This window comes from Copadichromis virginalis, linkage group LG9 (assembly GCF_057382275.1).
Source record: "Copadichromis virginalis isolate Kocher_CV1m ecotype Utaka linkage group LG9, C_Virginalis_male_GT1.1, whole genome shotgun sequence".
NCBI lineage: Eukaryota > Metazoa > Chordata > Actinopteri > Cichliformes > Cichlidae > Copadichromis > Copadichromis virginalis.
The window spans coordinates 17,509,256-17,535,375 of NC_140626.1; the positions used below are offsets into that span (position 1 = coordinate 17,509,256).

Sequence of the window (26,120 nt, forward strand, 5' to 3'; positions counted from 1 at the left end):
AGAAATAGTCCCGGGAAAAACACATTCACAATTTTTCATACAGATAATATAAAAAAAAGATAAAACGTGTAATGTGTGACAGTAAGAGATGCTGGTGGGTAGACTTTTATTACCTTTGGACAAAGCTTGGCTAATTCCTCCTCTTTATCTTTGGTAGTGAGCTACTCCGTTTGATGGGTTTAGTATCAGTCTGCCAAATGTTCATGTAGGCAAGGCAAGGCAAGTTTATTTGTATAGCACAATTCAACAACAAGGTGATTCAAAGTGCTTTACAGAGACATTAGAAACAAGAACAAATAAAAAGCATGATTTAAAATTGATTAAAACAAGCAAATAAACTAACTAACTAATTAACAAACAAACAAACAACAAACAACAGTATATAAAATCAAAACAGATAAAATCAGAACAGTAGATAAAATCAGTAGTTAGTGTAAGTTTTGAAATTTAAGCTTAAAGTGTGGATTTGGTGCTTTATTCAAATGCAGCTGAGAACAGGTGAGTCTTCAACCTGGATTTAAATAAACTGAGTGTTTCAGCTGATCTGAGGCTTTCTGGGAGTTTGTTCCAGATATAAGGAGCATAAAAGCTGAATGCAGCTTCTCCGTGTCTGGTTCTGACTCTGGGAACTGATAAAAGACCGGATCCAGATGACCTGAGGGATCTGGAAGGTTCATACTGGGTCAGGAGGTCATTGATGTATTTTGGTCCTAAACTATTCAGAGCTTTATAGGCCAGCATCAGAACTTTAAAGTCTATCCTCTGACGGACAGGCAGCCAGTGTAAAGACCTCAGAGCTGGACTGATGTGGTCCACTTTTTTGGTCTTAGTGAGGACTCGAGCAGCAGAGTTCTGAATGAGCTGTAGTTGTCTGACTGATTTTTTAGGTAGACCTGTAAAGATGCTGTTACAGTAATCAAGCCTACTAAAGATGAATGCATGGACTAGTTTTTCCAGGTCCTGTTGAGACATCAGATCTTTTATCCTTGATATATTCTTGAGGTGATAGTAAGCTGACTTTGTTATTGTCTTAATGTGTTTTTCTAAGTTTAGGTCTGCATCCATCACTACACCCAAATTTGTAGTATATCAACGTAGTATTCTTCTGGTCTTCGACAATCTACATGTAACCATTTTTAAAGGATCTATAAAGGTAGGTAACGTCGGATCATTTAGTGACACAGTCATTTTAATTGCAAAAATTTCCTCTTATATTATTTTAATGTGGCACCATCGGTTTATTCTATACTCCTAGGTACGAATGTACAAATCAAAAATGAGAGTGCTATCACCCAATCTAAATTACAGTAAAAATATGAAAGAAGTTTTCTTTGTGTTGTGCAACATATCAAAACTTGGCACATCAAAAATGTTCTAATAAGAGAGACTAGCATTACTATTAGCAGCAAGGTAATGCATCAGCTTTTTCTTCTACATAGAACAAACTTCTACAGTATTTGAAATATGTCATACTTACATGTTTCAGATCACGAAACTAATAAAAAAGCAAACACACCATCAAATCATGACATTTGGCATGACCTTAAAGATGCCACTCATGCTCGAAAACCATCCATTGTTGCTGAATTAAAACAATTGTCTAAAGAGGAGTGAGTCAAATTTCCTCCACAGCAAAATAATGTGAAATTTAGGGGGCAATTACTTTTTCACACAGGCCCATGTAGGTTTAGATAGTTTTTTTGCCCTCAATAAAAGAAATCATCACTGAAAACTGCATTTGTTTTTATCTTTGTAATCTTTGTCTAATATTAGAATTTTTTTGATGACATGAAACATGTAAATATGACAAATATGTAAAAAAAAGAGAAATCAGGAAGGAGAAAATACTTTTTTCATACGACTATGGATGTCCCAGTTTCACCTTCTGCATCACTACCACCATCTGCAAGCACTGCAGTTTCTAAGGATGAAAAAACCTATGTTAAAATGCCAATTACAGACCACAAACATAGCGCATGCTAAAAAAAAATGCTCACAATTATTATCACTGATGTTATTTGACATACTCAAAGTCTTTATGAGTAGGCTATAGGTTTAAGCTCCAGAGTAATTGTCCCACCCTGCAGTCATTAAGACATACATTAACTTTATCATTAAGAGAAGAGATAATGAGGCACAAAGATTTATCCCTGAGGCTCTGCCATGCAACAGACTGCACACTTGTAAGCACTACATCTATAGGCTAAACCAGGCTACTATAACAGGCAGGGCTGAGTAGGAGTTTTTTTTTTTTTCCCCCACATTGCACCTGTATATCTGTCCCACTTTCTGCTGTTGTGTACAGCTTGCTGCTCCTTTTAGATTTTACCATCTCTGGAGGCACAAAACCCATTAAGTGAAACTAATATAAACAGGCAGCAAGGGTGAGGTTCAGCAGTTGCAGAATATCAGAAAGTATTATGCTTTTGTTACACTTTAATGATGGCTCAAGTTTAGAAGTGAGCTGAAACGATAGTTGATGGCTTCACCGATCCCTTCATCTTTCAGAATCCCTGCTATTTTGCCACAGAAGCACTCATTATTATTGGCTGACAGTACACGGCATTGGCCCCGTGCTCTTCATCCATCTGTATTGATGTGCCAGTGTGTCCATAGATGTTTTGGCAACACATAGTGGATCTGTGTTTGCATGCCTCCTGAGGATGATTTACAAAGCATTGATTTGGAAGCTCGCAGACTGGAGCACAATAAAACTGTTGTTTATGTTCAGGCAGTGAGTGTTCATTGTCAAGGGGAACAGCATCTTGTTTTAGGGCAATGTAGAGCACCATGGGAGTTAACACAACAAATCATTCCTTTTTAACTGCCAGGGATGCGGGTGACAGATGAGGCTTGTGCGATGCGCAATACACCAGTTTTTTCGCAATAAGTCAATAAAATTGCCTCTACCAGTTATATGAAAATGGGCCGCTGCAGGGCCATGATATACATTTCAATAAAGGCGGCAGATTGGAAGTGCAGCGAGACAAGGACAGAGCTCGAGAAAACAATATGTAAAGTCACGGCCAAGCCAGCAGTGTGCCAGGCAATCAGGCCAAATAGGGCCAAATGACTGTCTTGGTTCAAATGATTATGTGAGAGTTTAAATTCCCTTTTAAAGGTGGTAATGAAAATCCCTGCACTATTTAAGTGGCAATTTAAATGCCTGTGGTGATGCAAAATGTGCTCCAAACACAATGTACATTGACAGTTTAACTTACAGGGTAACAAAAAGATGTATCAAGATTTACAAAAGAAAACACAAAAAAGAGCAACCAATAGCCTAAAAACAGGAAACTTTTGAGTTTTCAAACCACAGAAAGCAACTATAACTTTGCCAGAAACTAAAACTGCTGCTGTAAAACTATTTGATCACATTCAAAGCAGGTACACAGCTAATATACTTTCACCTGTTATCAAGTAAAGTGATTCTAATTAATGGATCTGACCGGGAGGTCTCTGTGTTGCTCAGTGTCAGCATGCAGAAACACACATGGGCAGCCAGGAGCGAATATAAGATCCTCAAGAGTGCACTGCTGAAAGGCAGCTAAGGAGATGGATATAAAAAGGGATTTCACAGACTGAGCTATTCCCTGGAACACACTTACTATAATGAAAAGAAGCTGAATTATGGAACCACTGGTTTCATACAACAGGCCGTTGTGAAAAGGGTTTTGCACCTTCATAAAGTGCCCTTGTGGCTCCTTTCGAAGACGCACTGGGCTTCTCAGAAACAGACCTGAACTTGAGTTGGAAGTGTAAAATAATAGCTGCACTGGAAAGAAATTGGCTCCATTTCTTTTGACTCGACCACAACAACATCAGAAGCTTGTAAAAGTCAGCACTTGCATCCTAAAAAGATTTAAAGGCTAAATTTTCTCTGATCAAATCAGAAAATAAAAATATGAAACAACACAGACTCATCAAACAATGTGGGCTTCATAGATAATTGGCAAACCTTCTGGAGGAAACCTGGTCTTGTTAGGAGAGACGGCATCCATCCCACTTTGGATGGAGCAGCTCTCATTTCTAGAAATATGGACAAATTTATTAAACCCTCTGTGGTGGGGCGTGGTCTGTGATGCCGTGCAGGGAGGGCGGACGCACCTGCACGGCATACTTAATCACGCCCGCCTCGTTAAAAACACGGGGACTCAGGGGTTTGGGTGTTGTTGTGGTGAGATGTAAATAAAGATGGCTCTGAATGATACTCCGTGGTCCCGCCGTGCCTTATTCTCACCACACCCCCCAAAATATGACTATCCAGAGTTGGGACCAGGAAGCAGAGTTGCAGTCTTACACGCCTCTCTGCAGCTTCTCTCCTCCTGCTACTCCCCCAAAAACCCATCTCCATAGAGACTGTGTCAGCTCCAAAAAAGAAAAAAACAAACTAAAAACCAGCAATAAACATCTTAAACATAAAAAATCACAAAGAAAGAACAATACAGTATCCACATCTGAACCAAAGAGTAAAACAGTGAAATGTGGATTATTAAATATTAGGTCTGTCTCCTCCAAGTCTCTGTTAGTACATGACTTAATAATTGATCAACAAATCGATTTATTCTGCCTTACAGAAACCTGGTTGCAGCAGGATGATTATGTTAAAATTTGAATTTTAACATTTAAAATTTGAATTTGAATTTAGTTTAAATGAATCAATACCCCCGAGTCATTCTGGTGGGCGATATAAACGATATACGATAGAAACAATATAAATAAACGATAGAGATTTTGACTATATCGCTCTATCACGATAGCGCATGTTGATGATGTCATCAAGCTGCGCCTGTTTTGGTCGAAAGCATCGCAGCGGCTACAACCATTATCGTCTGTAAATTATGGCGGGCGACAGTCATAGCAAAGAGATTAAGCACTTTTGAAATATGGGGAAAGCCAAAAACTGCGCTTGCTTCACTTCCATAACATTGATTCATTAATGTTGAATTCTCTCGCAGCTGTTCTATTCCCATGTTGTTGCAGTATATTAATAACTAACCTCTTATTGTGGATGAATGATCTCAGTTGTTCTCCTGACTGAAGTTTGGTCCGTTTACAGCATCTTGCTATGCGATTGCATTTGTCCCTAACCACCAGAATCCCTCACGTTAACTTTTATCGAGTGGAAAAAAAGTTGGCGTTCATCCTCCAGGTTCACTGTGCTAATGTTATGCTAACATAGCTGTGTCGCTAGCAAGATTATATACCAGGTAGTCCAACTTCAGTAACCCTGCAAATGCAAATGCCACTGCTGTTTAGTTTTCTGTCTTCATTTATGTTGGAAGTGGTAGCAGAGCTGTACGTTTTAATAAGTTTCAAAAATTTCTCAGTCAGAACATGGTATGAAATGTTTAGGTGGAAACTAGCGAGCTAACTTCCGGTTAACTTCTAACTCCGTTAAATTTAATAAATTCTGTTTTCATGGATGCCTGGATGTAAAACTTAATTGTTACACCCCATAAAGCAGCAACGCTGATGATTTAATTAAAGATGAAAAAATTTAGACCGTTTTTAACTCTTAGTGTTCGTTTGACTTTGGGACCTGAAGAGGACGGAGTTTTGGACACAGATTACTCCGCGAATCTTTTCACTACGGCAGCCGTAATGCTCTGACAATCCATCAAGCAAGCAGTGCGGCTTACCAAAGTTGTACTAAAACATTTTTTTTAACAGATTTTTGCACGCAGAAATCGGTTTGAGGTCAATAAGCACAACCAGAATTCTTACATAAGGCACAATCTCAATTTTTGAGAAAATTAAAGGATTTTTCACATTTCACATGAGATTTCTTGATTATCTGATGATATGACATACTTGTGGTTACTAAACAAAAAGTCCAGAACTTCAGCCATTCTAACCCAAGTATTAAAACAAGAAATTCACCCTCTAAAAACAAATTCACTTTAATCTAATATCTACAGCTGGAGAATTTTGGAATTCTACGACAAACGTTTTCCAAGTGGTTCACAAACAATAAATTAGACATTGATTTGGTGAGATAAAGAGTTATATTTCATGAGTCAGCAAGTGCCAGTTCTGGACAACAAAAGCATTCTCTAATATACTTCAAACAACAGTCATTTCAACAGTTATTTTATCATTTCAAAATGTTAGTACAATAACACCACAACCAATGTCCAGTGTGACTTCCAACAGTTCAAAGTAATGGGCTTCCATTGTACTGGTGCTAAATATAACTGAAAGCATTGAAAAATATGGAAAAACATTGAGCAGAAACAGACTGATAAGTGAATCCTGCTACAGATTGACAAGGAGGTTTTTGCTGCAGCACCCTCTTTTGCTAGACTGACCTAACAAAAGCCAGCACCCACTTAAAAGCTGGTAATGGAATACACATTTTTCCCTAGCAGTGGTTGCTGACTGTTATCTAGGCCTGTGTGCCTGAGGCTTAATGAGAAATTTATTAAGTGGATACACTCAAAAAAGTAAACTAAGGCATTTGTTTGATTAATTCAATAAACATTTGTCTATTTAACATGAACATATTGAATTTTTGTTTTTAAATCATTAGCACTTGTTGGTTTAACATAAAATAACAAAACGTTTAATGAACTAGATTTGCATTCTTCAGTTCAATGAAATGTAACTATTTTAAATCAACAACTCTAAAATTGATGCCTAGTGCGCATGCTCAAACTTCCCAGAAGTGAAGAGGCGGGAACGTGGACAAAGTTATGTGAACTGCCGTTTCCCTCTGCGGAATCTTCCACACTACAGGCAAGTAATAAATAACTGAAAGTATCTTAGTCAAACTAAGTTATTCCATCGGTTAATTGTTCAATAACGTTTTTAACTCCGAATGTGTAACTTGTCATTTTTCCAATGCAAGTCTGCATTGGAAATGAGACAGCGGGAGCAGAGCAAATACAGTGAAAATCGGGTACCGTCTAATACCAGATTTCTAATCCGCTCTGGCTATATTTATATCATTATTAGCATTTCCACTTATTCCTTTTCATTTTTTCTTGTTACCCGTTTCTGTAGCTAGTCTTATAGTGTTTTGAGCGGTCATTGATATGTTTAATACAATATTTAACACGTTTGTAATTCCTTTTCATGGTAAATGAAGTTAGCTAAAGCTAATATGGCTGTCTTATAGAACTTTTACCTTGCTCTGTTAGCAGTAACTTTGCTTTTAAATTACGGTTATTGCAAGACATGGTCTTTCTTCCTTTTTTCATTTGCATTTCTTCTTTCTTTCTCTCTTTTTTTTTTAAGCGTTTGGCCTCTCGCATTGATGTAAGTTAAACTGTAGCGTGCGCGAGTTGCTAAATATTAGCTGTGTCCAAATTCAGGGGCTGCATCCTTCGAATTGACTTGAACGCTAGTGCATGGGAAAAAGAGCATGAACACGAGGTCAGAGGAAAAGGCAATGGCGGATAGTTATGAAGATCGCCTGTAGGACCTTTACCGTAACTACCAGCATCTTTATTGCATGGTGTGAAACACTGCTGTTACATTTTGCAACCGATTGGATATTTATCCGTGAATTTTATATTGCAAGAAGTATTTATATGTTTTTGTATTTTTTTAAATACATTTGCAACAAAGTAAAAAAAAATCCACTGTGAAATTTTTATAAAATATTTTATCTGTTTTCTTTACCATAGTAACACCTCAAAGAAAGCTGCCCCCTTTTTCTGATTGTTTGTGCCTCCTCTTTAATACGTGGTAAGTTTTTGCCATCATACATTTTTATGATAGTTTTATGATTTAATCAAAAAGAAAAAAAGGGTGCCAATAAAACCATCCTTAAAAACTGCTTCTCTTTTTTTCTTTCAGTGACTTGTATGTGGCAGTGCAAGCGTTGTTCCATCAGGGAGAGTAGTGGGTACAAATTATTGAAACACTGTAGATTACATCACCATTATGGACCCAACCAGTGTTATCTTTGTATATATGTAAATTGTCCATGCACATTTAAGACTTGGTGTGGACTAAAAACACATGTTTACAGATGTCATTCTTCTCATTTTAAACAGACAGCTGTCAGTTCAGTCACTTTTAGGTGTAAGTTATGTGACTGCAGTGACCTTACCACAGAGAGAGATTATTTTGGACATATTGGATCACATTTATGAAATAGTGAGTATTACAGGCTGCTCTTTCAAGACAAATATCTTTGGTACATTTCACACAAAAAGAGGAAGCATCATTTAAATTCACTCAAAGATTTCAAGGTAGGTTTAGTGGTGTGTGTTGACCCAGCACAAAATTCTGATGACCCTGAAGTAGGGGTGGGCGATATAAACAATATACGATAGAAACAATATAAATTTGGCCAACGGTAGAGATTTTGACTATCTGGGGATGGGCGTCCAGGTACACACCGGCTCACTCCTTGGGCCACTTCGGAGGTGGGGTGCCCTCAGCCTCTCGGCCTGGGGCTCGGTCACTCAGGCACAGCTGGCTGCCGGCGGAGCTCACGGGCGCGTCACTGCAACTCCCCCTGGCTTCTGCTCCGCGGCTGCTGAGTGAGCCCTCATCTGGGACTCTCCTCAGCTCTTTCTGGGACAGTGGCGCGGCTGCCCCTCTGTTAGTCTTCCTTGGTCTCTTGTGTTCTGGGGGCCTCTGGATGTCTGGAGTTTTGATCTCCTCCATACCTGCTTCATGCCCCGGAGGACGGGGCTGTGGCCCCCCCCACACCCTCTAGCAGATCATTACATGAAGGAACCTTTTAAAAAACAAAAAAACAAGCGCGTCCATGCTCACAGGTGTACACACGGGTGATCACACCCACAAACTACACCCTTTTTGGCTCCTACCTCAAAGCACACTGTGTTCTGTTGATCTTATGTGCTGCACAATAATGTTTAATATTTAGTATTTACTGTCATATTCCCATAAATCATTGTGATGTTGTTTATTCTATTACTCTTGTTCTCTTCTGCTTGTTTTCTTTTTTCTTTCTCAACAGGTGATCCAGGTGATCGATATATGCATTTTTTTTTCTTTTCTTTCTTTTTTTTTTTCCTGCCCATTCTGTTGGTTTTTGTTTTTTGCCCTTCTCCCCCGTCCCTCTTCTCAGCTGTTTCTCTTTCCCTCTTTCTTTCTCCCCTTCTTTCCTCCAGTCAAGTCTGTCCCGTATTCAGCAAGTGAAAATAAAATAAACAATAAAAGGTGAATCAAATGGACCATTATGGCAAGGCTGGGATGGTCAGTTTGGTAAAGTAAATCCGTTGGGCATCTTTCTTTGCCTTTAGACAACAATTCTGATGGCAAAAGAGCCAAACGGGACAGGCAAAAAAAAAAAAAAAAAAAGAGAGATTTTGACTATACCGCTCTATCGCGATAGCGCATGTTGATGATGTCATCAAGCTGCGCCTGTTTTGGTCGAAAGCATCGCAGCGGCTACAACCATTATCATCTGCAAATTATGCCAGGCGACAGTCATAGCAAAGAGATGAAGCACTTTTGAAATATGGGGAAAGCCAAAAACTGCGCTTCCTCCACTTCCGTAACATTGATTCGTTAATGTTGAATTCTCTCGCAGCTGTTCTATTCCCATGTTGTTGCAGTATATTAATAACTAACCTCTTATTGTGGATGAATGATCTCAGTTGTTCTCCTGACTGAAGTTTGGCCCGTGTATAGCATCCTGCTATGCGATTGCATTTGTCCCTGACCACCAGAATCCCTCACGTTAACTTTTATCGAGTGGAAAAAAAGTTGGCGTTCATCCTCCAGGTTCACTGTGCTAATGTTATGCTAACATAGCTGTGTCGCTAGCAATCACGTAGCACAACATTATATACCAGGTAGTCCAACTTCAGTAACCCTGCAAACGTCACTGCTGTTTCGTTTTCTGTCTTCATTTATGTTGGAAGTGGTAGCAGAGCTGTACGTTTTAATAAGTTTCAAAAATCTCTCAGTCAGAACATGGTATGTCATGTTTAGGTGGAAACTAGCGAGCTGACTTCCTGTTAACTTCTAACTCCGTTAAATTTAATAAATTCTGTTTTCATGGATGACTGGATGTTAAACTTAATTGTTACACCTGGTAAAGCAGCAACGCTGATGATTTTACTAAAGATGAAAGAATTTAGACGGTTTTTAACTCTTAGTGTTCGTTTGAATGGAAGAGGACGGAGTTTTGGACCCAGATTACTCCGCGAAGCTCCTCACTATGGCAGCGGTAATGCTCTGACAATCCATCAAGCAGTTCGGCTTACCAAAGTTGTACTAAAACATTTAACAGATTTCTGCATGCCAAAATCGATTCAAGGTCAGTAAGCACAACCAGAATTCATACATAAGGCACACTCTAGATTTTTGAGAAAATTAAAGGATTTTAAGTGTGCCTTATAGTGTGGAAATTACGTTATACAGAAGAAAAGAATATATCGCGATATATATCGCTACCGCACATGCTTCAAATTATATCGCGATATAAATTTTAGGCCATATCGCCCAGCCGTATCCTGAAGGTGTAGGTGCTAGTTGCTGTTGGAACTCAGTTGGTGTCAGGAAGTAATCATTCCACTGAAAATTTGGCAGAGCTTGTTGAACAGAACATAGCTGGGATATTGTTAAAATTGGAATACATATTTTAAATACCAGCCACAGCAGTAGATGGCTTGGTGGAGGAGTTGAGTTTTTTGTTAAGTTCTGCTTGTACTTCAGTCACAAAACGAACTGTTGAAGAGGTATTCAAGAGCCATAACCTTCATATCGGTCAAGCTGTTGTTGAGGAGCTTGCCAATAATGTGTGCATTTCTAACCCTGTATCAAAAATTTTAGCTAAGTGTGGCCCTCTAGGAACTTCATTTAAATGAAAACAATACTATAAGGTTAACTTTAGGGTCGTAGAGCCTGTTGAGTACATTTTATCTGTTGATCAACAAAAGTCATGTCAGTACATTCCTTTATTAAATTTATTGCAAGAATTATTGAGTCAAAATCACTTACTTGATAGAGTGATTGAGCAACAAGAAAGGACAAGAAAAAAGTGAGGATTTGGCTGATGGTCTGAGTGTTTACAGGTCTTTCCGAGATGGCAAACACTTTAGAACCAATAGCCTTTTAGCTGTTGACGTGCTGAGAATCTCCGTTACACTTTACATTGATGATTTTGAGGTTTGCAATCCTCTTGGAACCTCACGCAAAAAACACAAGCTTTGTGGTATTTGTTAGGTCTTGGATAATTTGCCTCCAGGCTCTCATTCAGCACTAACATTTACCTAGCTGTTCTTTGGAAAAGTGATGATTTAAAGACATTTGGGTTTGAAAAGGTGTTGGAACCCCTGTTAAAAGATCTTGTGATCTTGGAAGAAGATGGTGTGTTTATTGCTCAGATGAATGAGTTTGTTAAAGGCACCGTAAATTGCGTAATAGCTGATAACCTAGCTGCTCACGGGCTTGCAGGTTTTGTTAAAAAAAATTCCATCAGGCTCACTTACAATCTGCATTGGAAACCTCAAGCCTGTGTTGTGGGGTTAAATGTGACTGTGTTTTGACTAAAAAAGTCTCTCTCATTTTGATGTTATTGCAGGCTTTACCCTGGATATAGTACACGATTTATTTGAGGGCATTATACCTGTAGAACTAGCAGAATGCTTGGCTGATTTGATCTCCATAAAGTATTTCACCTTAGAAAAACTTAACAGTTCAATCCAAAGTTTTGAATACAAATGGGAAGATAAGACAAATTTTCCTCACCTCATACCACATACCTAGAGTCATTGTGACAGCATGTTGACTGTAACATTCTCATACAAATTGTGATGTTGCCTCAAATGCAAATCGTTAAAATTTTGAGATTAGCAACGAGACACCTGGCATTGAGGAAAGGATGTCTTGAATACCAAACAGTATTAAGCGTTGCAATAAAGAATTTCTGGAATTTGGTATTGGAAGGAAATGGTCATCAGTATTTGTAAATAGAAATGTCTATGAACTTTGAGCTGTTTAGTACTAACACTTCTATACCTTTTTTATTTTACCAGCTGAATTAGCCTTTTGTCGAGTCCGGTCCCCCTAAGTTACTCTTGCTACGTCTGACAAACATGACCAGTGCAACAGATGTGCGAGCAGGCATGCTTCATAATGTTTGGTGCATTTATCTGGGAGTGGGGCCTTCCACACTGTTTAATCCATTCACGTTGTTTTTGGCTTTGTGACTGGAAAGAACACAACTCCTCTAGACACAATCTCTCGGGGTATCGGTGGGCGCACCACTTCACCATCTTGCTTGAAGTCAATGTTTGTCAGACATAGTAACGGTTGCTATGATGTGTAATTGGACAATGGCTCTTTCAGGGGAGGGGCCGGTGAGAGGTCAATTACGCCACCTCTTTTGTTTTATGTTTTTCCTTTACTATCTATGGAATACTAAGATTCTACTGACATGAGATGTTTATTTTATAATTTGTGTATTGGAGTAATTACTAACAACTACTTTTGTGGTGTAATTTCCTGTTTATTACTTTGACTACTTAGATTTTATGAACAGCATAGAAACAGTTTTACTTGTTTTATTTTACTTTTGCAAATTTAACTTTGTCGTCTTATATTTTTTCATGTAGGATACGGACAGTGAGGCAAAAAGCTACATGGAGCAAACTGTAATAGGCGTGTACGTCATCCAAAAGGAGGGTGCTGAACCTGAAGATGACCCAGAGGACATTGGTGTCCTGATTGAGGGTGTGGAGGCTCTCACTGATTTGGGTAACATTGCACAAGCATGTGCTCTGTTGTTTGGACTCATATACTGTTCGAACCTGAGCTACCCACCAGAACTTAAATGCACCTTTGAAGTCCTCCAGAAGATACTTTTAAATCTTGATGGACAAAAGCTCAGTTTCTGAAAAACGAGCTTAAGGGGTGAGAGCACTTGAAAATGACTGATAGAAGGTCTTGAATGGTTTATTGGTGCAATGGTGATTTCCAGTATATAATGTTAATATTTGAGTTGTTTATATTATATTTTTTTCTCTCATTTAAAAAGAAATAATTTTTTGTTAAGTTTTTGGATTCTCTCTGTTGGGCAAATCACCTTTTATACAGCACTGCAGATGATTTTTGTTTGTCCTTATATGGATAAGGATATGGATCGTTTTACTTCCTAAAATGTTGTTGTTGTTTTGTTTTGTTTTTTTAAATCCCTGTATTTTTTTCCCTATGGATTTTGTTGTTGTTGTATTGCACCCAAATTATTTCTATACTTTTTTTTTTCCATATTCACACAATAGTAATTCTATTTTGTCAAATGTTTTAACTTGCCACGTGGGAAATGTATTTTTATCTTTTAGTTTAATTTTTTAAAATACAGTTGACATATTAGTTTATAGAGCAAATTTTGCATTCGTTTTTAGTTGTGGAAGCTTTGGTTCCAACATAGTTCAGATGTCATTACCTGTTTAAATAAGTATTCTAATGTTTTACCTTTTAAAGTGGCATAATGCTTGCAAGTGTACAAAAATGGTAAGCTTTTAGGCTATGTTCACACTTCAGGCGAAAGCACATCAAATCCGATTTGTTTTTTTTTTATCCTATGCGACCCATATCTGATCATGGTATGACAGTGTGAACGGCGCAAATCCGATATTTTCAAATCCGATCTGGGTCACTTTCGTATGTGGTATTGAATCCGATACATAGCCGATGTTTTAGAAAGCGACTGCTGTTTGAATGGTGAGGTCGCATTAAATCCGTCTTTTACGTCACTGACACAAGACAGACGCCAATTATCAGCGCCTGAGAAGACATCGCGAACGCTTCCTGGCCATCCAGTGTAGATGTTTGTGAAACTGTTGGGAAGACAACGTGAACATTTTATTTGTATAATCTGCAGATTCTGACAGAAATCTGCAACTATCCTTTGAAGCACCGCTCCTCTCTAAAACAGCAATAAGGATAATTATTTATTTATTTACATTACTATGTAAATAAAAATATAACTTAAAGCAAAAATTGGGAAACGTAAAGTCCAAAGTCTTTATATTAAGGCCATCAGTCAAACAATATTGTTTGCTCTGGGTCTAAACAGAGCGCGTTGTGTGTGACGTCTTCTTTTGTGCATGCGGGCCGCTTTGAGGGTTCACACTAGAGCGCGTTTGCTGTCGCATTTTATTTGTAGTGTGAACAAGCAGACAAAAAAATCAGATTTGATCAAATCGGAATTGAGCATTAAGACCTGCAGTGTGAACGTAGCCTTATATTGTCCAGTAAATCCAGTTAATAAAGTTAATGTTATCATAATCTGAATGTGACTTTTTATTATTGTAAAGTAGTGGGTTTCTAAATGTGTAACAAATGAAAACAAATCTAATTGAAATAATTAGATTGAAATGAGTGAAATCATCAACCCCCATATTGGTTCATTAAGCAAGACTAGCAGTAATTGCCTTGATTAACAAAGTAGTTGTTCAAACAACAAGATTTTGTGTTTTCCTAAAGTTTTTAACTTGTGTAGGATGAATTAAAACAAATTTCACTCTACATACTTAAATAAATCACTTCAAATCAATGTAAGTATACTACGTTGATCCAACGTAATTAGATTTCATTAAACCACCAAATGTCAAATGTGTTGGTTTGACATGATCAAAAATGGTTTATTGTACTTGGTTAAATTGCGTGGAAAAAGGTGCCACGATTAAATTGTGTTCATCCAACAAGAGATTTTTTTGAGTGTAGATTGTAGCATCATTTGATCAAGTTCAACGTGTAACACAAAATGTAGTTGTCAAGTAAACTTTAAAGAACGTTAAGCAAGTTGGGAATTGCAGAGTTCATGTCAGTGAACGTGTTTATCATATTCTTCCCATAAATTTCCCAATAAACAGACCACTGGGTGCACCGAAGAGCCTGAGAGATGTGATTATAACAGTTTTTGGATGATAATGAAGCTGTATGGCACAGAGAACTTGCAAGTTAGAGTTGGGATACTTGATAAAATTGTTGATTTTGGGTCTTTCTTTACGATCAACTGACTGTAGGAAAACTCCTTTAAAACAAATTCTTGCCTTAAAGTATCGAAAATAATTACTCCATAAAACTGCAAGAAAATATTATCCAATCTAAACTCATTTATTCTTAAAGTTTTTGATCACAAATCAAATCTTCAAATCCCTAAAACATTTTCTGGTTTTAAGATATCCTACTGCTTAGGCTGGGCATGAGAAGAAATAACAGCTCAAAAAGGGTGGAACAAAGCCAGTTTTGGGGAAAGCGGGGTCTGTTTTCACATTAGGAAACATGTCACCAGCCACAAATACACCACTTAATTGTTTAATCACATTCACTGATAATAAGTACCTGAGCAACAGCAAATGAAGGGGTAGGAAAAGTGGGAAACAGAGCTAAGTTTAAAAACAGTGATTGTGTTTCACAAACTACTAATGAATTTTTTTTTAAAGAAAACCCTGCACTGCGCTTCACTGTGATCAAGAAGGTATTTAACAGACACTTCAAACTGATAAAAAACTAAAACTGCTGCTCAATGTCCTGTGATAACATGGTCACAACTCATCACTGACAACCTTCTTTGCATTAATGCCACTGAGCATTAATTTCAAATCTGTCCATACACTGGATGAACGCTCATAATAAAAAGATTATGACCAAAGTTTAGACATTAAGCTCAATTAGAGTAGACTGCTCTAAACACTTGGTTTTATATTTCTTTCCCTAGAAGCCCCACCCACCTTAAACTTTGTGTTTGCATGAAGCAGCCAATCAGAACAAAGCTGGCTTAAAGGGAAGGGAGCTTGTTTCAGAGAGGATGAACCCCTCATCCTTGGCTGCACAGGCCAAGTGTACAGCCAAATGTTTGAGTGTTTCTTTCTGATATGAAATAAATATGGCCAGCACACTTTAATTTTTAAGTATGCAGACATTCACAAAGCATTTCATAAATGCTGATGGCTTCTTCTATTCCTGCTGGGAAAATATCTGCAGCATAGAGAGAGCACAGGTAGAGCAAACCCATGAAAAACTATTTGCTATTTATATGAACATCTCTCTGGATTTCTGACCACGGCCATTAAATGCATAGATTTGCCCTGGGTCCTGTTGTGTGGGTTTATGATATATAAGAATAAACAGTGACTGGAGCAGAAAGTGACCTCTCTTTTTCTTCTCCATTTTCAGCACAAGAACCGAAGTTACAACTCGAGGATCAAACACACCAGCAACGCATAAAGCTTTTTTTAGTCTTCACTTCTTTCATAAAAAATCAATATGAATAAAATGATGGCTTATTTAGAGTAACTGATATCCCACTGTTTTACATGATGGGATGAAAAGTCCCACTGCCTTTCTATTAAACAGCAGCATGATGCTAGACTCTCTTCACAAAGCATACTGCAGTTTCTAGACTATTCTAATAATTTTTCGCTATCAGCATTTGTGCAATTGGAAACCAAACTCTATATAATGCAAACCACTCCATTTAAGTCTCACCATTAAGAAACCATTAATTTAATGATTTCATCATTTCAGAAGCCTCATTATACACAAACTCCACTTTGGGGGGGTGAAATATGGGACTTTCTACGCTCAAGCTCATGGACTCTCTCATCCAGCAGAGGGCAAACTTAAGCCTGATGTGCAGGCGTCAGCACATTGAAATTGTTTGGTACTTCTCTTTTTGCAGACTCATTTGCATTAGATGGCTGTAAAAGTGGGGAAACTGACGGTACAGTCCACTGGGACAGGCTCTGGCAGGATGAAACATGCTGGATGCAGTAACTCCAACCGGTTTTGATGGGTAGTGAGGCCTCTGGAGCCACACAATGGATGTGTTTGTGATTTTAGATATGGCTTAAGTGTCTGTCTTCCAAACAACAGCTGCTGTTTAGTGCTGTGGAGCCATTTGTCTCGTCGGGTCTTGTTGACTGCTTGTGAAACGCCACCAGATGGGTTGTCATGACCCAAGCATTTCGCCAAGCAGCCACTCACTCAAAAGGCCAGGGAGGTCTCAGGGATTCATGCAATTACAGTCCCTGCGGTGTCAGTCATCCCCTGGAAAACACACTTGCTGCAACCGAGTGACACCAACACTGCGGTGACTTTGAATTCCATGTAAGCATCACATTGAGTTTGCTTTTTTTTTCCCCCTCCCCCAGGCTGACATACTGTAATAAAGCTCCTGTTTCCTCAAGGATTTCCTGTGTGTAGTATGAGCTCAGGCAGGGGAGCACTGCTGCAGCACCTGATGATTAAGTGCACACACCAGTGGGTTGTTACAAACAGCAATGCCACTGCAGCAGAATTAGCAATCTGCAATGCATTTAAGAAAAAAAATACAAATAATCCCAAAGAACAAAAAATGTCACCTGGTGGTTTTAAAAGTGAGAAAATCTATTCTCTCACTGTATGTGTGTGTGTGTGTGTGTGTGTGTGTGTGTGTGTGTGTGTGTGTGTGTGTGTGTGTGTGTGTGTGTTGCATTATTCATTTCACAGAGGCAGAGCTCTAAGAAGCAGATCCAAATCCCATTTCTTTGTGTACACTGTAAACAAGTTTCCATACAAATACAGAGGCACAAGGTGCATTTTTTTTTTGCAGACACTGTGAAGACAGACTTGATCAAATTGCCACCAGGTAGCAGCTTTTATATGTGTGAGAATTGCATGAAGGAGCATCTTCAAAAGCAGAGACTGCAAAGGTTGTGCTATAAATGCGAATGAGCTCAGTTTGACCGAGGACGTCGCTCCTTTTCCCCCAGAGTCAGCAGAATGAGAAAAAGATTACTGGTGCTAATGAGCGAGAGAGGGTCTTGAGTACAGGAATTCAAAGTGCAAACATGATTGAGATAGGCCTTCTGATGCTAGTTTACTAGGCAGGGAGGTGGGGGGAGGAAGTGTGAAGAAAATCAATCATGATTTCCATAGACTCCAGTGAGGGAGTCAGAGTGATAACTGTGCATTACAATGGACCCCATGCATAATGAGAGCAGGGATCAATACTTGGCGCATTCATGCTGGTGTTTGCCCTGCTGTTGGCCAAAAAAGCTGCGGTAATTAAGGAGTCTCCCCTCAATCCAAATACCTTTCAGCTTAGCTCCTGAGCACCGCAAGGATCCGTTTGCTGTGTTTCCTCTGATGCAAGTTCAATATTTGTAGAAACAAATGATTTTTAGTTTAAAAACACCCCAAACAATCCATGCAGTAATAAGACGCACAAATAAGCCTCGGGGGAATTTAAATTATATGCCAAGACAAAAGTCCAATATTTCTTAATAGCAGATTTAGTCAAGTGATCAGTTTCCATTTGGGCAGCAGCAGTTAATGCATATTCATTGCACGAGACAATCAGTTTAGTTTCGTTAAACTTTCACAGCCTTGTTATGAATTTGTAATCAGAAGAATTTGGGGGGGGGGTTCTGGGCATTGCTGATGCAGAGATTAGCAAAAGTTGCAAATGGGTTGAAACTCAGGGAGTTAATTGGGATTTAGTGTGCGCGCAGGGCCGCGGGGCTGTCAAGGGCCAAGATAATCGAGCTAGCCTGCTGTGACCAACGGGATGGAGAAGAAAGGAGCAGCGTGACACATAGAGGCAAAAAGTTAAGCTCTGAATTGATATCAGAGCAGTGGGAAACTTACAAGCAGCGAAAAGGAAAAAAAATCCTAGATTTATTAAATATGCGAGTCAAATCTTGAACAAAATCGCACAGTGTAGCTGGAATCATAGAAAATGTTAACTAAAGAGGAGCTCTTTGACTATGTGATAAATCATGTAATCAAAAAGCTTCCAGCAAGAAAAGATCTTCCACTTATCAAGCACTGCCTACCTCATGCAATCCAATTAAAAAGCTCTGCTGTAATAATTATCAGTCCATCCAGTTAACATGCATGGCGGGGAGGGAGTTTTTGAGTTTTAGGAGCATAACTGTAGCATATATGGCAAAGCTGCTCTATTACTTTGCATTCAACTGCATGATGTGAACACTTTATTCCCAACAAAGTGTCTAATCAGTGTATATCCCACCAAGCCAATGCAAGACCCCCTAAGAGTTCATACATTGTAGTACAACACTGCCCTCTAGTGACCATTTGACCATTTTCATAATGTATTTGCTGCAAATTCCCACATAACATGCTTGTTTTTGCACCAATATGTGGTATATTAATCCTACAAGATGACATCAAAAATAGCCATCAACTATAGCTTCTATTTCTACTTATACACCAAGGTGGCATGCTCTAAATATGGCTATGAAACACAGTATGCTCAGTGTAACCACAGATAGGTTAAACAGTCCAGCTAAACAACATTAAAATTACCTGACCCACACTAGAGGGGGCAACATAATGTCTTAAGGTGACATTTACAAATTTATAAACTTAATAACAGAATAATTGAAATAATAAATAATAGAAAATTAGATTATTGGTGCTGCAACTAACAGTTATTTCCACTAAAATGTTATTTGATTAATATTATTATAATACAATATTCTAATAATACCATACTATATTATTAGATCTGCAACATATCCAACACACTTTGAAGACTCCAAAATTCTCAAATTAAATTCTACACACCACAAAAACAGACTGAGAAAAGGGAAGCATGAGGGTTGAATGAGCCATCCCTACACATAATGTCCTACATTTCCCAGAATGCTTTTAGATAAACACATTAAAGGGACTTCCTCTTTTTTGCTGCACCCCTGCAGGAGGATCATGTGGAAACAGAGCACAATCGTAACATCAGTACGGGTTATAATAAAGAAAGACAGCTAGAAGAAGCAGCTTTCTCTGCCCCCACGAATTCCCCCAGATGTTCTTGCACATTATGATGGTTTAGAGATTTCTAACAGCACCCCCGAGCTTCAGCCCACCCCCGAGCTTCTGATCTGTGATAAGGAAGATGAGAGGTACTGTTGGTGTTACAGATAACACAATCAAAGTACTATAAAGCCATTTGTGATATCCCATCACCTCCATTTAGCTGTGGGAATAGCAGAAATCCAACAATGACATCGGTGTAGGAAACATCTTCAGTACAGGATTATTTTCCCTACTGGTTTCAATGGAATACCAAAGTATCCTAAAATAGTCGCAGCACACCTGCTGTCCATTCATTTCAGGTGTTTATAAACATGTCACATCTTGGCTCGAACTGATAAGCATGACCATGTGACCATGTGCTTTATACCATTGGGACGCCTGCAGAACCATGCAAACCTAATCGCTGTGTCATTAATCTATGAGGAAAAGTCTCATGGGATGGCTGTCAACAAGACTATAAATAGAAACTCCACAGAAAGAGAGAGGCGACTCATCAAAGAGAACTTTTCTGCAGCGTTAAGGATTTGCACAGAACCAAAAAAACAAACAAAAAAAAAAAACAAGCAAGCAAAAAAACAAAACAAAAAAACCCCCCAAAAACAAAATGGTTTGAAATCGCAGCACGTCCTGCTGGTGGGCTAAAAGTGGCCACGGGACAGATAATGAAACGGACACTGGTGTCTGAAGAGCCGTTTAGTCTGATTCTATTTTCTCTCACAAAGTTGACGGGTAAGAGGAGATGAAAGATCCCAGAATTAGAATAAGCAGTGAGTGAAAGGACATCATAAATATTTTATGCACAATAATATCAGCGTGCTGGAAAAAAACAAAACAGAACACAGACAAACCCACGGCAGAAATGAGGACAAAATGTTTAAACACAAGTCAACGATAAATAAACGACTCATATGACAGACAGAGAGACTACTGTGGCAGAGCATCCCAACCTGTTGGATGAACACAGCCACCTTCCATCTACACCAGTTAATTTAGCCAATTTTGCCATAATAAAAGAGCCACAATAAAAAAGTTTATAAAAAGATCAAATTGATATTTACTAGAACTGAGTTCACGTTATTGGTGCGACCCTCTGACACAGCCCCAGTTTCTCATGTAATCCCTTTGGAAAATGAATTGCCCGCTCCTGATCTACACTATCTGTTATGGTTCACATGTTCAGTTTAAATGATCTGGATGCTATCTAACACTGTTAACATAAAATAGTTCAATTAAGTTCAATTTTATTTATATAGCACCAAAATCATGAAAACAGTCACCTCGATGTGTTTTATAAAGACCGTACAGTAACACAGAGAAAACCCAATAATCAAAAGACCCCATGAGGAAGGAATTGGTGACAGGAGGAAGGAAAAACTCCCTTTTAACAGGAAGAAACTTTCAGCAGAACCAGGCTCAGGGAGCTGTGACCAGTTGGCAGTGATGGGAGGAAGACGGGACATAGCAGTGTCTTTTTATACAGCTTAACAGACATGTTTAGAAGTTAGCATTTATGCTCTAGACACAAAGTACATGAATCCCGGTCATTTCGACTTCTTCTTCCAGCTGCTCCCTTTAGGGGTCACCACAGCGAATCATCTCCCTCCATCTCACACTGTCCTTAGCATCCTCTTCCATCACATCAACCCTCTACATGTCCTCCTTCGCTGCATCCATGAATCTCCTCTGTGATTTTCCTATTTTCCTCCTGTTAGCAGTTTCATATTTGACATCCTTTGCTCAATATATCCACTATCTGTCCTCTGCACATGTCCAAACCATCTGAGCGTTGCAAACTTCAACTCTGCCACCTACAACTCAGCCTCCTGTTGTTCTGTCAGTGCAAGTGTCTCCAAACCGTACCTCATAACTGGTCTCACTACCATCATGTAAACCTTCATTTTCACTCTTGCTGCTATCCGTCTGTCTCAAATCACCCTCGACACTCGTCTCCACCCCCTCCACCCTGACATCACTCTCTTTTTCACTTCTGTTGTACATTGCCAATTGATTTGAATGATTGACTCTAGATATTTAAACCAGTAAGCCATTTGAGTTCATCATTTTATCCATGTATTTGCTGCATCTGCCTACTGTGTTGTATATAATCCTGTTTTCAGAAAAGTTCAAAATAAAGTCAAAATAAAACTAAATCCTATTATCTGCAAATCATCCTCATCATAAATTATGTTGCAAAGGAAACCTATATAATGCTGACACTGAAGAATTAAGGATTTTTTAAACAAATAAGCTCATTTTAAATTTGAAGTGAGCAGCATGTTTCAAAACAGCTAGGACAGGACCATGTTTACCTTGTGTTGCATCACCTGCTCTGTAAGCGTTTCTGAAGAAGGAGACTATTCTCCCATTTTTGTTTAATAGAGGATTTTACCTTTTCAACCCTGATTCTTTTACTGATGTAATATGGGCTGAATGTCGTTTGGCATTGTCTTGCTAAAATAAGCAAGACCTTTCCCAAGAAACTCCTCATCTACTGTTGCTTTGGTGTTGATGCTGCTCTAAAACTAGTATACATCTTCTGTGTTAGTGGTACTTTTGCACATGTGCAAGTTCTCCATACAGTGGTATCTGTAACGTTACAGATACCATCCGGGATGCTTTAATTAGTCAAAATAAAGGGAGGTTTTCTACTTTCCTCTCAGTTACATAAACTTTGAACCAGAGCCGGGAGCTGCATTTCTGAATCATGCTTGTATGCTTTTTTTCTTCATCTTTGTTGGTTAAATTTTAACTTTGGTTTAGGAATCAAAGACTAACTGTTACTGACAATGTTCCTAAGTACATGCAGAGATTTTAACCACCATGTCTGTTATGAATGGAGTGGGTTCAGAGATTATAGCTGAGGGCTATAAATGGTTATTTTTCCATCATTTGGCCTTTGCTTCTATATTAAAAATGTATGGAATTTGCAGGCTCGCGGCATGCGTTCGACTCATGTGTTTCATTCTGAAGTCCCCTGATTCCCAGTGTGAGTGGGCCTGCACCTTCACGCTGAGAGGAAAACAAACCAGCCTCTCTCAATTAAACTGAGAGTGATAACAAACACAAAGCATTCGTGTGTAATAATATGTGTCCACACCCATCGAAACTCATTTACAAGATCTTTCTCGACACTTCTGTGAGTGGACAGGGACATCTCTAATCAGTATGCATCAATCCATAAACCCAAATATTTGTATCTAATGAGCAATATTTGTAAACACTTAGAAGTCTGCATGTGTTACTCCTGCTGGTGATGAATAAGGTTTCATCCTTCAATGCGCGTACACACACACACACACACACACCAGAGCCTGGAAAGCCCTCTATTCCTGCTCCTCCTCACTCCTTTCCATCTCTTTCCTCCCACATCCTCCAGCTTTTCTGCTTCCTCCTTGTTTAATCCAACCCCACACTCTGTCATCCACAGACCCTCTCTTCCCTGTCTTTCTCCTAGTTGACTGCATCCACACAGCAGTAGAAGCAGCCTTGTTATGTGGGTCACAAGCTTGGTAAAACAGCTGTGGTACAGTATGTCATCATCTTGGATATGAGACAGCAGGTGCCTGTCAAGTTATTGAAGAAGAGATTTGAGGAGGAAATCCCATCAGTGTGGAAAAAAACTGCAAGTGAACATCATAGTCATCATTTGCTTCTTTTTTTTTCTTTAGCATTTTTGCAGTGTACACAAACCAGCCTCGCTTTTCTTCTTTCCAAAACCTTTAACATAAACTGCTCACCAACACCCTTCCCTTCATTGAAACTGATTTCATTTTGTCTCCACAAGAAATTCTATCCGCGCTCATCTTTCAACATCTCCAAAGCGCACAGACGCGCAATAACCCAGCATGATGAAAACTGCGTCTACAGCTTTTTGTAAGCTTGCAAACAAACATCCAGTATCACTGGTATGCTCCTTCCAGCGCTGCGCCATAAATGGACGCTGGAAAGAGACTGTTAAATCTTAACTTCTTCATACGTAAGTCTTTCTTACCTTTCCTCCCTTGGAGCATCTGCGATACGCATTTGTGGCTCCCGCTGTTTGATTCATGGCGAAAACCTCTGCAAAAGTAAAGAACAAGCTGAAAGTTGGAGTCAATTTTAAGCAGGCGGGCACGGAAATCTGTGTGTGTGGGGTTGTTTTTTTTAATACCTAGTGCGCTGGATTGCCCTGGCTGTCGGTCCTCGTTGAAAAAGAACCGCGCTTGGTGTTCAGACTTACACTAAATTTTCTAAATATTTCCCCCGATGTAGTCCAGAGAATTTAATGAGCTCTCCTGCTTGCTGTTCCAGGACAAAGTGATGCTGATTATCACGCAGTCGAATATAAATCCGCTGGGAAGTTTCACACCAAATCAACCTGTAAAACTGGCTGCTTTAAATCTACTTACATTTTTTGTAATATAAGTTGGTCTCTATATTCGAGCTCTCAGGATGATTTTGAATCAGACCTGCACAAACTGACGGAAACGCGCCTCTGTGTGTGTGCGTGTGTGTGTTCGCCCAGCAATTGCGCAAGCGCATCTCCACTGACAGCTTGACTACATGGAGTTGAAGAAGGAGCCTGTCAACACTGCTCGCCCACTCTAGAGCAGCAGGCAGTAGGGACTGCAGGGTACACTGTAATTATGTATCATGAGGAACCGTATACAATACCATACTATGATAATGTGTTTGCTAAAACCAACAAAAACTCCTGATACTGCGCGTCGTATACGAGTTTTCCCTGTATTTGAGCTCCTTTCTGAAAAACAACAACAACAAAACAAAAACATCCTTGGAGGTTGATTTGTGTTATTCTCTTCAAAGCAGGCGAAAGTCAACTCTGAGTGACCTCTGTCAAATTTAAATTAGATGAGTGACACTAACGAACAAAAGTGAGAAATTGTCTCTGACGATTTCAATCATTATCTCTGCTTGAGGAAGTGGATTTGTTTAGTTTCAATTATAGCATAATAAATGAATGTTAAGAGGGCAAGCTTACACTGAAGTGTGGCAATTAGCTGGACAGGTTGGTGCTCAGCTGTGACAAAGTTGCTGTCACTCACTTTCACTAGGCTTTGCAGGATGGAAAGGAATTAACAGAAATACATGGCTTGTTGGCTTCACTTACCGAAATACACTTAATACTGATGGGTTTCCCACTAAAAGAAAAGTCTGCTTTAAAAGAAAACTGAAGTTATCCTTAAAATATATGTTGATGTTTCTTTTAGAAAAAGCACAGTGGTTGCTGATTTTCTGATTGTTGGTTATAAGTGAGTGACATCAATAATGTGATATCAAGCTGTGTAATTCTGGTGGAATTGCTTCAGCATTCCTCTTTCTCTAACTGATATCCAACCTGTGGGGTGTATGCACCAACAACTTGCAGCACCAAACCTTTCATTTCCAGCTTCAAACTCATGATCCTGCCTACACTGAATTTTTTTCACCTCCTAAGGTAGAACATTTTGATTCCACCTGAGCAGCTTCTGGTCTGGCTTCCTTCATTCTCTCCATCATATCAACAATTTTTCTCCCTTCATCAGTCATAGTCCCATAAAAGTCTTGACATTCACCACCAAACTCATGCCTTCCCTCCTCTCTCACTGCCTCTGAATGCACCTTCCCTGTTTCCACATCTTTTGTGTTCAGCTGACAATAGCACAGTTTTCCACCAGCACTGTGTTGGCCAACAGCACTGGATGTGGTCATTGTTTGGCAAGGCCCCCAACCAATCCGGCATGGAAATCTTTTCTTAATGATCAGAATGTTTGATTTGGCAGATATTTTACCCCGGATGCTCTTCTGACTCATTTATTAATTTATTCAGGCTTGGGACTGGCACAAGAAGTACACTGCAGTGCCCCCCCTCCCCACCTGTGGCCGGTTTATCTTACCCTGAAATATGAATTGTTAATAAATGATCAAACATCTTGTTTTATGCAACTCAGGGAAAATGACACATAAATGATGACGGAAATGCTGTGAAGAAGCAATGCTTGCATCAGTATAGCAAACCCGAGGCTGCCTTCAACAGAACAATGACAGTCTGGGTTTCTAAATACAGTCTGATGATGCACCATCAATCCAGTTTAGTCAGATGAATGGATTTCTTTCACCAGTTGCATGAAGATATACAGTCTTATTGTTGGATTGTTGTAGCATACGTTACATCATTCAAATGTGGAAATGGATCTTTTGAAATTTAATGATAAAGACAATTAAGTGAGGCAAGGGTGGATTAGTAACTTATATCCCTAAGGCCTTTAGGGATAAAGTGGATTTCACCAGTCCCTGTAAAGAGAATGAAGACTGGTTCCGAGAAGGCAGAACTGGGTGACATGTTGGAAAACCAAACACTAAAGAGAACAAATCTGGGGTAA

The 26,120-nt window shown here is 39.1% G+C and overlaps 1 protein-coding gene across 1 annotated transcript in view; it reads right to left on the reverse strand.

The window, feature by feature from the left end:
- Positions 1–24,230, reverse strand: part of LOC146701676 (A-type potassium channel modulatory protein DPP6-like) — a 262,406-nt gene extending 238,176 nt beyond the window's left edge. Inside the window, exons 1-2 of the mRNA XM_085467967.1 lie at positions 23,909–24,230; positions 23,750–23,817 (exon numbers count right to left, since the gene is read on the reverse strand). Coding sequence (XP_085324093.1) covers positions 23,750–23,806 — 57 coding nt within the window. The 5' untranslated portion in view covers positions 23,807–23,817; positions 23,909–24,230. The remainder of the gene's footprint in view (positions 1–23,749; positions 23,818–23,908) is intronic.
- Positions 24,231–26,120: the final 1,890 nt, after the last annotated feature.